This window comes from Triturus cristatus, chromosome 12 (genome assembly GCF_964204655.1).
Source record: "Triturus cristatus chromosome 12, aTriCri1.1, whole genome shotgun sequence".
Taxonomy (NCBI): Eukaryota; Metazoa; Chordata; class Amphibia; order Caudata; family Salamandridae; genus Triturus; species Triturus cristatus.
In genome coordinates, this window is record NC_140595.1 from 54,752,490 (window position 1) to 54,766,226 (window position 13,737).

Below are 13,737 nucleotides of genomic sequence, written 5' to 3' on the forward strand. Positions count from 1 at the left end.
GTGTATTGCACATGAACTCTACGCTAGGCTGAGGGATTCAAAGTTGAAACCTTGGTGTGCTTTTAAAAAGCATCCTTGAAAGACATGGCAAAGAAGGTATTAAGACGAGACACCACACAGATGTCAACACATAGCCCAGCGTTGAAGTCCTTCACTGGTTACTAGTCGCAACAAGAATATCCCTCAAAGCCTTAAGCATCTCTTTCAAGGCAATCCATTCTACTGGACCACCCTTCCTCAAATCAAAATTCATGCTCTACTCCCCAAGGAGGAATCTTAATTCCGAGAATGGCTCTGCTACTGATGATCAAAACTGTGTAGGGGGAAGGCCTCTTCAATTCAAACCTGCAACTCTCTTCCCCCGGTGATCAGGACCAATCCTTCAATAACCCTCTGATAAAGAATACTAAACTACTAAATAGTCCCCTTCCTCTCAACGATTAACCGTGCCTCCCTGAACACAGACATTCATTTAAAGCAAAGAGAGACTCCCGGATGAAGATGACCCTGACAGAAGCAAGGACAGACCAAGGATGAGGAAGGCACTACCAGAGAGGACCTTCAACTAGTAAAAATGTAAAATCGACTAAGAAGTTTAATATAAGAGATACTGAGAGGCTCAAAGTTAAAAAAAGATTGTGGTACAAAAAGGGAATACATCAGAGAAGGAGAACAATGAAGCCATGCAGAAGGCTGTAAACAGAAAGATGTAGAGATTATGGAAGACAAAGGCACAGAAACCATCCTAGACGGGAGCACAACAAGAGAGCAGTGCGTAGGAATGGAACCCAACAAATAAGAGACGGAAGAAATACTTTTCATCAAAATGCTAAGGGGAGAAGAAAGCCTTAGGCACAAATTGATAGTGTTATTGATGAGGTTTATAAAGCGCACAACTGCCTGTAGGCGTCTTGGCGCTATGGTCTACTAGACATCATAATGTGCTCAGCTAGTTTAGCGGTAGAGAACTAAAAAGCCAGATTGTGAGTGGTTTTCTCAAACCGAGGTAGCTGGGCAGCTTTTAAGAATAAGACACACAGAAGAGGAGGAAGGTAAAAATAAGAACTTCAAGAATTATTCGAGGAGTGCCAGCATGGCAAGAGACTATACCAGCACAGACCACTCTTAAAGGTAAGATTGGCATTGATCAGAAATGGAGATGTGTAGACACGAGCACACAGGACCCTGGGCAGTCAGATGCAAGAGACGGGAGGAGGCGACTGCACAATGGAAACCTCACAGGCAACAAAGCACAAACCTGGAAGGCGACACGCGACTTCTCCAGCAGGTAGGTCTTCATGTTGGCACCAATGATGTGGTATCTGGCACTGAAACCGATCTCCACGTACTTCCCGAAGCGGCTGCTGTTGTCATTTCTGGTGGTCTTTGCATTCCCAATGGCCTGAAAGTAAAGCAGAAATGTATAATTTTACTTTCAAAACATTTTACAAAAGAAGTAAACTATAGTGTAAATTTTTTTATTTTTTTTGTTTTAATCAGTAGAGGCTAAAATCAACTTAAATTTAACTTTTCTTAATTGCAAGTCTTTGTAAAGTCTTGTTGTACATAGGATGAGAGATCATGTATCTTCTGGCGGAGCCTTAAATTATCATTATTCCGTGGTTTGGTCCATCATATGTGACCGTCCTCCTCTTGTTAAGAGGAAACTAATCGGACTCCTTGAGGAACAGACTAGATCAGGGGTCGCCAACCTTTTCTGTAACAAGAGCTACTTATGTTTAATGAAACTCAACAGAGCTACTAATATTGGGATGTTCTAGCGTTCACACCCGATAAGAGACATTACTGGCACCATAAGCAAGATAACTCCCAGTGTTCACCTCCAGTTATCAGGCTGGGTAGCCAGCAGTAATGTATTAAAAAAGGGTTGGTCAGTCTGGAATGCCTCTACATGGTTAATAAGTAACAGCCATAGCTGCAATGCCTCTGGCACCAAGGTAATATTTGTAAAAAGTCTCCAGAAAAAGGGAAAAAAAGCAACGATCGTGAGCTTTAAATGTATTTTGGAAATATAGCCATTTTTCTCTAAACGTCAGCTTATGAATGCTGAAAAACACATTTGTCTCATATATATATATATATATATATATATATATATATATTATTTTTTTTTCCCCCTCCCCAAGCAAATGCTTCGACTTTAGTAAGCCGTGCTGCACGCAGGAGAGCTGCTTGCAGGTAGGCGGAGTTCTACTACTTGCTCACGAGCTACTTATTGGAGAAGCCTGGCCTAGACTATGGTCATGCGCCAAATTATTAAAAATCAGAGTAGGAGACCTAAGTTTCTGTTTGGAGCCCAGTGCTGCCGACAACCAATGCGTCCTCATCTTGTTTCCACCTTATCCTTCTTTCTTCCACCACCCGACACGGTGTGTCCATCTTGCTCTGGCAGGCTCTTTTTCATTGCTGTTTTTCCCGTCACCATTGTTCTGGTAGACTTTTTTTTTTTTTTTTTAAATAAATCTTGTGTGTCCGTCTCTCCCTAGCTTTGGGGCAAACCAAAGGCAGAAAAAAAGTCTTGGGATCAAAAAATGAGTGCCATTCCCCACTACCTTCGCACAATTTAGGCACCTTCTGTGTCCCATGCTACCCAGACCTCCCCAAACTCGCTTATATATTTAATTCAGGGGTACTGAATGCTTTGCAGGGTTCTTACTTTGTCTAACAAGGACCAGTGGGGGTGAAACTCAAATTCACATGTGTAGAGGGACATGCTCGTTACTCTACGACAGCTCCAAGGATCGCAGTGCGCTTAACTAGAACAGCCAGGCTTCAAGTGAAGTGAAAGGCTTTTGCCAGAAAGATGCAGCCTGACCAACCAAATCACAATGAACTAAACACAGGTAAGGTATTTACAGAGAAAGGAAACCAAGAAAGGAATTGCAAACAGAAGACAACGTCAAGACCCCGGCCCTCAAAATCCCATCGGAGCTCTTCCCACCAGCATTCTCAAGTCTGCCCATGTCCCGTCACCTTGCACTATTCCCCCCCCCCCCCCCGTCAATGTTCCTGGCAAAGGCCTGTCACTTAATGTTCCTCCCAACCCGGATTACTCACTTTGTACACCTCAGAGCTCACATGTTCAATGCTCTTTCCCCACTCATTGCACAGTTAACTGCCCAAGGACGACGGGGTTTGACTTATGGAGTATACATTTCTCCTACAAAGTGAGTAATATTACTGCAGTAATTATTGGCCAGCAGTTAAAACAATTTACAGCATTTTGTTGAAAGAAAGTTTGGCATACACGGGTGCTTGAGCCAACGACAAAGTTATATTAAGAAATTATATTGACAGAGCTATATTGGAATGAGTATTTCTTACATTTTTATCAATAGCAGGGCCACTGTTGTTCAAACGGTTACGTTTTACAGTTTCCCAGCCAATAGAAGGGAAGAATTTGGAAGCTGAGAGTAGGTTTCCATATGAATTTGAGGATTAGAGTCAGGCTTGAAATAAAACACCTCTACAATTAGAAGTTAATTACAAATACCAGTTTTAATTGTAGACAAGTAAACTTGGTAATTTTATTTCCTTTCAACCAGCTGGAACAGGATACTTTAAACTTTCTTTTGTAATGGTGAAGATTATGAAATGTAAAACACCACTTAAATGTTACAGCAGGAAAAAGGTTAATACTGGAATCTTATGTATTATTTTAATTAACTTGTACAATAAATATGTGGATGACTTAAATCTATTGTCTCACAGCTACTGCTTGTTCTCGTTTCAAAGGAGACAGTGTTTCTCCCAGGGATCTGGGACACCCCCCCCCCCCCCCAAGACAGCCTCTCTGTGAGATTTGTGGTCACTCAGATTGGCTGAAGATGTCCTTTCCGCAGCAGACTACGCACTCACATCACCCAGGTTCCTGCCCGGGCGAGCATTCTGGTGCCAACAGCGGGTGGAATCACACTTTAGTGGGTGATCCAGAGTTTGTTGAAACAAGTGTGTTTTTACATCCATAAACAAGCATCTTCCAAACGCCTCTTTGGTCCTGGATGGTGACAGCATCTGCTAAAGTGGTCCATCATAAAGGGTGCATTCCCCTTACCGGACACATAAGACATTTATATCGTATTTGGATTTCTTTCGACTTGGAAGACTTTCACAGGCATGCCCTTTAGCAGTCCCCTCATCCTGTGATACTCTGCGCCGAACCATGGTGTTTCCATCCCCGCTTGGCCTGCATGCGACGCATGGGGTCAGCAGGGGAGGGTGACTGAGGAGGGCCCATGGTAAAGGAAGAACCTAGGGAAAGTTGCATAGTGAGCAAATTGCAGGTTTTCTATAAGGGATTAAAAGACAATCCTATTGGAAGGGTGCAGGCACCGATATGAAGAGGGTGTGCTGCAGAGAGGAGTAGCAGGTGCCATCTCAAAGTGTTATTCGGGGGTTTAATCTCACTTGTCAGTGTTTCTGTAGGAGGTCTAGCAAAATGAAGACAGACGGTTGAGTGGTGAAAGTCCTTTAAATGTTGACACAGTTAGACGTCTAAGTTATTAAAACCAGCGACACAATCCTAACCAAATTTCACAACCCTAGAACAGGTTCAAGGATTGTCAAAGAAACGTATGCAAACTTCTAAATGTTACCTACATTACCTTCAGGGATCTTCATTTTCAGTTCAAGGGCCAGGTCTGGGGAACCGTTTCCGAATACGTATAATACAAAACTTCCAATTAAAAACACATTTCTGCAGGGACGCCTTTAAAGAGCATTAGTGTGTTTGTGGTCCCACTCCCCAGCGACTCAAAGCACAGCTGTTCAAGAAGCTAGAACCCCAGCAAAATTCTCATCATAAAGTCTAAAAACGTGGTTTGGCGTTTTCGTTGCCTACCTGCTTAGTGAGCCCCTGCTGACGAGTGCACTTAGAAGACACTTGACAGTGTGCCTGTAATGAACAAGCAATTTTGCACACTATTCTGAAATTACTTTTTTTTTTTTCTTTTTAACAGGACAGTAAGTAAAAGCCTATGTAGTTCTCCAGATGGACACAACTGCCTGAACTTTCAGTGAGCTGAAAAGTCACATTTTCAGAGTCGGCATCATACTGGACTACCAAGAAAGGCGCTCACGCAGTACCTCCATGATGGGATTGCACGCCAGCACCTTCGCCTCCACATTAGAATCCTCCGAAGACCCTCCGACGGTGGCGAAGTACCTCATGGCATATTTAGCCGACATGGTCTTGCCAGCCCCAGACTCTCCACTGATTATCAAGGACTGATTCTTCTTGTATCTGAAGAGCAGAAGAAGATTGGTCAATTTGTAGACAGGAGTTCCAAAGTATGTGTGGCGGGGAGGTGTGGGAGGGGACAGAAAAGGTATCCAGGACGTAGGACAAGATAAGTAAAAAGTCACTTGGAGAACAGTAGGGACCAGTGGAGAACATGAAGGCAGCGATGTAGAGAACAAGAAAGTTGTGATGAGGATAACAGACAGGCAAGGCAGGGGGCTAGACAAAAGAAGGAAGTGACATCAAAAGTGGGCGGGATCTAAGCAGAATCAGAGGTCACTTCGGGGGAAGTGCTACAAACCAGCCTAGAAGGTGGTGACCAATGTAAGTTAACAGGATAAACACTGCTGCAGGGAAGAAAGGCTGCAACTCATTAAAATATAGAAGAGAACCTCGGGAATTAAAAAAGGATTTGCAAATAAAAAAATGTATTTTCTTGAAAATTACCTGGCCAACTGCTTGTACGCCTCTTCGGCCACTGCAAAAATATGCGGGTCCATGTCGCCCATGTCCTGACCACTGTAGGCATGGATGATGTCCTCATCGTAAATCGACAGCTGGTCATACGGATTAATGGCGACCAAGATGATCCCTGAATGCAAGAACAAGGAACCATTGGCAAAGACAAGAATTCAGACTGGATAAGTAGGATGGTGTTCCTGGCTTATGACGAGTACTTTTGTTTAATACACATGGAAGAGTTCTTGAACACCTTTCACTGGTGGCATCCCGCTCCACAACTTCAGAACAGCTCCTCGCATTAAATGATAAGGGGCAATCAAATGACTGAATAACAAATTTCCATGTAGGCTCCAGGCTGGAGACATCCATTGTTAATGCAACCATGGATGAATGCCCCTTTATGAGGATTTCGCACGTTTTTGAAAAGCACACTTTAAATACATTCATTCACAAAACAGCATCAGGAACTAAAATAACAGGGGCCATGTGACTAAAAAAATAAATAGTTCACCTCGAACGATCAGATCATCAAAGGAATGCTCCTGGTTGACGCGGAAATACATTTCGATGTACACACAATGCATGGGGGTCGGATTCAGTCTCTGCAGCCTGAGACAACTTTTAGATTGTGGACAGGGGACAGATGGTAGTGCTAGTAGTGCAGGCGTGAAACTGGAAGTTGGGGGGGGGGGGGGCACTAGTGCTAGCCACGGTAAGCAGGCTTTACCAAGATAATTAAAGGAGTCCCGCGCGATGTTCTATCGTCAGCTAGAACCGCGTTTAACATGTGAATGCAGGGCAAGGTGGCTTTGATATGTGCACAGAAAGGAAAAATATTTAATCTATTTCTAGAGTAAACTGTTTCAAGTGGCAAAGGATGATTCCTTCAGTATCTCAGAACAACTCTGGGCAGCAGGTTGGATATGCGTCATATCCAAGGAGGGGGGAGTTTCTAGGAACTGGATGAAGATGAAGGCTAGACTGTAGGTTGGGAGGAGGTGGAGTAAAATGCAGTAGAGATTAAACCGAGTAGTCCACGGTGCAGACAAGATTGCAGAACATCTGGGCTGGTATCAATGTTAGGGGCGGGGGGAGGGTCACTTTCCTTTTTAAAGGCTACAGACAATAGGGTGGGGAGTGTAATACAGAACACATCCATTGTGGGGTTATGTGAACACCATGTTAGTGAAATATCATCATGCTATAGAATATATTAGAACTGCACTCAATCAGGTAAGATCCATGCAATATTTGGAGGGGTGGAGAGGCAGCGTGAGTGTGGTAGGCAACACAGACTCTTGCTTAGGTTTTGGAGGAAAGGGGGGTGCCAGCAGAAAAAACACACAGGTATGGTAGATATGGGATGCACACACAAGCTCTGGTGCAGTCATAGTGGGGCATGGTGGAGAAAACACAGGGATACACTAGTTAGGATGTAGATGGATGAACAAGTTGTGGGGTCAAGTCAATCATCAATCTTTAGCGAAATGAGTTTGAGTGGATTCAGGCACCCACAGTCACTAATCTGGGTGAAGCGCCAAGTCAAATAAACTGAAGCGACACAGCACGCAGTCAGACAGCTCAGTAACGGAGCTTGGCAAGCATCCACCCACTCAGGGTGAAGGCTGACCACCGCAAGAAGTCTTTGTTAGGTCATCAACCATGTGCACAGAACAATCCCAATCAAACTTCACTTGCCCGATGCACCAGTGATATAAATTATTTATCACAGGCCTTACACAGCATGGGAAAGGTGTTACATTGCATGTGGAAGCAGCTGTAAGGATGCCCTTTCTAAACTTATTAAAAGGCCCCCATTTTTAGTAAATTAATTGTTACAAAGAATCTCTTTGTGGTCTGGCAACAAATACTTCCAGGATTACTAAAGCAAATAACTGCCTTTTGTTGCGGGTTTACATACACAAGGGCCAGCACCGCGCCTCGTTCTAGTCAAAAGACGCGTGCACACACAACGCAGTCCCATGCCAACTAAACATTTACATACAGGAGACATTGTTGACTTTGGTAATCTTGAGACGTGGCTTTCGACAGCGAGAACATTCACCTGGTAAGGGCTCACCATGAAGAGCATAGACCGTACGCGAGCGCAGAGCTTCTGAAACAGAAACGCAGTCATATCGACTGGAGAACAAGTCTAGTCTATGTTAGACCAACGAAAGGGCAGCAACACACCCCTTGCAGTTTGTGTTCCTAGGAGTCTGCTCTCCCCTTTTCAAACTCATTCATTTGGCTCTTGGGAAAGACAGGGTGCATTTCCAAACACTGATCTCCCCGCTCAAGACAATGGGCTACAAATGTAATCCTCTCTTAAAGGGAAAACAAACACTATGTTAAGCAACTATCAACATCAATTGGTACCAGTGAGGCATTGCACAAACTCAGGAACTTCATTCCCAAAGAGTGCGCAAGTGGCACTTTGCACTAAGGCCAGAACCAGAAGGGGTCTGGGCCTACCAAACATGTACCGCCCCCAGTCATTCATCGGATATTGCTCGGTTCAGGAATAATCCCAATCTGCTACCAACCCGCCTACGATCCAGGACAAATTCTCCTGATCTGTACTAATGTACATGTCCTGGCACTGCTCCCATGCGGTGTGTGGGGAAGGGCCCTTGGCTGTTGGAAGAGAGCGCGCATCGCCACCTCCTCCATCTCCAGGCCTCTTTCCATGCCAAGACAGGACCGGTAGCTGGAGCAAGAACACAGGTTCATGGTTCTCCATAATGACTGCTCCTGGGGGCGGCATCCTTTCTGAACAGGAGTACATCAGCAGAACCACTAGTCAACCTAGAACGGCTAGACTGGACGTGCGGAGGGGTCAGGGGGGGGGGGAAAGAGACTGGTACCCGGAGTAACAAGAGCAGTTCAGCTGGACAGTCTCTAAGTAAATAACAGAATCAGTCTTGCGAATGTACATTCTTGGCCTACTTCTCCTCTAGTATCCTTAATTAGTGACTTAAAAGTGTTCTTCAGAATGGGTGGTTAATTGGTGCTTGCATGATTTTCAGCCCAGGATTAAAGGGGTATACTGTTCTAAATGCCTATTAAATTTAGGTACTATGAAGGAATTTTCACATGTACTAGATTTCAACATTATTCAAATGTGTTTTTGAGTTTCAATGGTACCGCTCTTCGGCGAGGACTGCCTTTGGTGGAAAGCAGCTGAATACTATTAAGAAAGTCAATTGTTGTGGCTTTTGTACAGTGAAAGACTGTTCTGTAATTCACAAAACAGTACTCATGGTTAAGATACCCCCTCCAGCAGCATCAATTCTGCTGAGTCGAGCAGAGACTGACATTTAAAATAAATTAAAAAAGGGAATATTAAAAAATACACACATGCGGGTTCCTTGGTCAGCGGATGCTTTACTTGCGTACTTAAGGGGTTCTGAGCCCCTCTTAGCACATGGTGGCAACTGTAAGAGAGAGACAGAAGGAGAGAGGGGTTGTTCGACTGCAGTAAACAGCCAACTCTGAGTCCAACTTCAGACTAAGGTGAAGTCCCACCTCAGATGTCCACCATCTCCCCAAAGGCAGATTGCAGCAGCTGGGCACTGATCGGACACCAAAATCAGGTTATTTTATTACTGAGAGGACCCTCAAACAAGCACTGCACGGGCATGAGCAAGGCGTGCACAGCACAAGCAGTGTAAACTTTAACTACTCCCATACACACAGAAAAGGTGTTAATAGGCAGCAACAGTCCAAGCTACCAGCACACCGACAAGAGGTACCACAAATGCAAGAGAAGTGAAAGCTAGACAAACAGGCTGAGCTGGTGACAAACATACAGAGCCACAAAGACATCTGGGCAACCTCTCCTTACCCAGGAAGTGAGTCCTCAGAGGCCTCCAAGCAACAACATCAGCCTAAGGAGGGTCTGCAAGGGCAGAAGAGTGCCCATGGAGAAGCAACAGGGGACACCATGAGCACTGCGTAAACAAGGACCCTCCAGGGTGGGACAGAGTGGCCGAGGCATGGAGCCCTCATCACCAGGAGGGAGGCAGAGTGGCTGCCTGAGGAGACGTGCTCGTGAGGCTGCAATGTCTATTAGAGAGACTCGCACCCCAAAAGCTGAGGCAGGTCAGGGGCTGAAGAGTCAAGCCAGTCGATGCTTGCCTTCCGGAAGAAGCAGCTCACTGCACACAACACTGCTCCCCTTTACACAGGTTCTTTGGCTGCCTCACGGAGAGCGACAGCAGTCACTCAGCAGAGACAGCATAGGCGTCTCAGACAGACTATCCAAGGAAAAACTAGCAAGAGTTTCACCCAGCCAATCACACGAGTTTCCTCAGCCAATCCAAGGTCAACACGCTTTCAGACCACCTATAAGAGATTGGTCCACTGCCAGAATTGGTTGTAAGCACCTTACAGTGTCATTGGAAAAATACCTCTGTAAGAGCAGTAAAAACAGACCGTAGATTAAAGTTATGAACTCCTAGGTTAGTCATCCTAGTACCATGGAAAGGAACGACAATGGTTTTCTTTCTCCAATCAAGAGAACACATTAGTTACGTTGAAGGTTGCTACTGCGTATATGGATCCCACTGCAATGGGCAACGTGGGTCACACGCAGCAAAGTAAGGATTTGTGACGCATTTGTAGTTCATTTCCTGAAAGAAACCACGTCAACAGTTTTCCACTAGTGGTACAAGGGAGAAAAAAAAAACCACACACACATATCTCAATAATGCCTCCTTTTCAAAAAATATCTTTTACTTTAACTCGGGGTTAGAAGGTGTTGCAAACCAAATCACTTGGTGAATCAACAGCTCAAGGCTTTGGTGCACAATATATTGTTAGAACCCAATTTTTAAGGCAGTACTTGTTCTCCGATGAGTGCGTGCTGTGCAATTCTCTCGTATTGGTATTAACTAGGCTACAGAACAACGAAGTCAGTGTAATCTGAACAAGGCACTTTTCATCAAAAAGGGCAAGGGTCTACGAGCTCGGAACCAACCAATATGTTGTTGAGAGGGACGCAGACCTATGAAGATAATACAAGTTATGTATAAAGCCCTCACTCACCAACCTGGTTGGTGACATGCTTCATCATCGGGCTCCACTGGGTATGGCCGAGTGCCATCCCAGTGTGCTACAACGCCAGGTTACTGCGGAGCTGGGTTCATGTGAAGTGACAGTGAATTTAAAATTTCCAATTAAGTCAAAAAAGTAAATTTAATAATTTTGCTAATTGGAAGAATTAAAAAGGAGTGGAGGTCAAAAAATAAAAGACCTGGTTCACTCCATGGCGGTCAACATGTTTCTGCCTTAATGTGTGTTCAACAGGCTTTCGTCAGGACCAGAGTGGAAGTGCAAAAGCCCCGGTGGTATGAACGCGCTAAGGTTCACCCTACCGAGGGCTACTGCGTGAAAAATATATACAGTGAAAAATCCGCCAAGTAATACCGTGGTGGAGAGAAACGAGTTTATTCTATGGTTAAGAAGACACACAAACAAAAGACAAAACATAAAAGAAAAGTAAATGTTGATGGTCATCTCGAAAAGGATTTTTTGAATGTTTTTGCGTGCTGTGATCTCCTCAATGACAGTCCAGTTTAAGTCATTCGTGGTGTGGTTGGCAGACAAGAAATGTCCTCTTTTGGTCTGGACCCAAAGAGGACATACCAACTGTAACACGCCTAATGTCATCTACCTAATTACTTGCCCGTGTGGTCTACGATACGTAGGGATGACCACCAGGAAAGTCAAACTCCGAATTTGTGAACATCGGAGTAATGTTAGGTGTAAGCGTATCACTACCAAACTGAGCGAACATTTCTTGTCTGTCAACCACACCACAAATGACTTAAACTGGACTGTCATTGAGGAGATCACAGCACGCAAAAACATTCAAAAAATCCTTTTCGAGTTGACCATCAACATTTACTTTTCTTTTATGTTTTGTCTTTTGTTTGTATGTCTTCTTAACCATAGAATAAACTCGTTTCTCTCCACCACGGTATTACTTGGCGGATTTTTCACTGTATATATTTTTCACACAGTAGCCCTCGGTAGGGTGAACCTTAGCGCGTTCATACCACCGGGGCTTTTGCACTTCCACTCTGGTCCTGACAAAAGCCTGTTGAACACACATTAAGGCAGAAACATGTTGACCGCCATGGAGTGAACCAGGTCTTTTATTTTTTGAACTCCACTCCTTTTTAATTCTTCCAATTAGCAAAATTATTAAATTTACTTTTTTGACTTAATTGGAAATTTTAAATTCACTGTCACTTCACATGAACCCAGCTCCGCAGTAACCTGGCGTTGTAGCACACTGGGATGGCACTCGGCCATACCCAGTGGAGCCCGATGATGAAGCATGTCACCAACCAGGTTGGTGAGTGAGGGCTTTATACATAACTTGTATTATCTTCATAGGTCTGCGTCCCTCTCAACAACATATTGGTTGGTTCCGAGCTCGTAGACCCTTGCCCTTTTTGATGAAAAGTGCCTTGTTCAGATTACACTGACTTCGTTGTACTGTAGCCTTTCCCTTGAGGAGACTAGTCGTGTTATTACCCTTCCTCTTTTGTTGTTTATTTGGTATTAACTAGACCTTCTCCTCCTTGGTCCATCTCCCGTCTTACCACAGTATGTATAGATGGAGCCTATATCCAGGAATCGCACTTTCAGGTTGTGAAGGACAGCTGGCTCGTGCAGGTAGCTGAGTGTGGTGAGGTTGTTTTCTCCCATCAAGATGTCAGGGTTCCGTAAAAAGGGAAGCGGTCTATCAACTGCATGGTCGAGGACCTTGAAAATTAAAGAAGGCAATTAGTTAATAAAAATAAGTTCCAGACAATAGATGGGAAATGCACAGAAGAGACAATCTTTATTCAGAAATACAAAAATGGGCCAGGTGTTAGACTAGATAATCAAGCAGGACAAAGACTGCATAAATGGAATAAATTTTCTTCTAACAATTCCTACATTACACTAAGACAATAAAGAACAGAGTTGAATTTATCCTACACTAAGACAATAAAGAACAGAGTTGAATTTATCCAAGTGTTGTGCCAACAGAGAATTGATTTGAACACATGAGCTTTCAAAGACCATCTCCTAGGCGAAACAGCAGCTCACCGTGCCATCTTCAAGCCGGAGCACGAGCGCGGTGTCCCCTTCCCGATAGTCTCGTATGATCTCAGCCGTCTTCCATACCTCCTGGTTGTCTGGGATCCAGACCCAGGTGCCCTAAAGGAGTGAGAGGTGGACAGAAGTTACTAACCTGACAACACTCCCAAATACGGTTGTAATGTAGAAAATCATTCATCGATAGAAAACAAGACTAACAATGTGCGTTGTTCCTCCAACCTGAGCCACGTGATAAGTCAACCACCATTAAGCAGGCCACACGTGTTACTGAACCCTCAATATAAGCAAAAAATGTTTCGGGTTGCACATTTGACTCAGTCGCTGGTAATTACTCTGGGAAGTATTCAAGTCCATTTTTAGATCAACGGTGCAACTACAGAATGGGATGAACCAAGTGCAAATAAGACCTACTTGTTCTGCAATAAGAACAGGTCCAACCAGAACACCACACTCTGCATTTACACGCGCATTGTGGCACACACCAGGTTGCCACTTCTTACCCATCTCCAAGATACTGAAGATGTGCACAAGAATAGTCGTGCCACGGGTTTAGTACATAAGGATCCCGCGCTCTGATACAAGCGTGAAAGTGAGAGAGACCAACAAGGGGGTCAGCATCTTCAAACATCAATTAGGGACTTCATGCTCTGCAAAATTAATCAGATCGTATATGATGAAACATCTGTGCTGGCCCTGCAGCATTACCTTTGAGTGGACGCTTGCAGGTACCCTCCAACTACAATCCAGATGCTCAATTAGCACACCCTACAGCCCTCCCACCCCCAAAAAAAGAAATCTGGCTCACCAGTTGGTAAAGAGTGGTACCCACCTCCCTTTCAAGCATTTATCCCGATTATTAGAGTACTTGTGGTTAGTAGGTTGAGAAAGCATGTGGC

At 44.3% G+C, this 13,737-nt stretch overlaps 1 protein-coding gene across 2 annotated transcripts in view; it reads right to left on the bottom strand.

Moving 5' to 3' along the window:
- Positions 1-13,737, bottom strand: part of LOC146772452 (unconventional myosin-Vb-like) — a 145,858-nt gene that overhangs the window by 117,319 nt on the left and 14,802 nt on the right. For both annotated transcript variants that reach the window (XM_085640046.1, XM_085640047.1), the window contains exons 2-6: positions 12,830-12,940; positions 12,337-12,499; positions 5,708-5,852; positions 5,107-5,263; positions 1,259-1,402 (exon numbers count right to left, since the gene is read on the bottom strand). In XM_085640046.1, the coding sequence (XP_085496172.1) occupies positions 1,259-1,402; positions 5,107-5,263; positions 5,708-5,852; positions 12,337-12,499; positions 12,830-12,940 (720 nt within the window). The remainder of the gene's footprint in view (positions 1-1,258; positions 1,403-5,106; positions 5,264-5,707; positions 5,853-12,336; positions 12,500-12,829; positions 12,941-13,737) is intronic.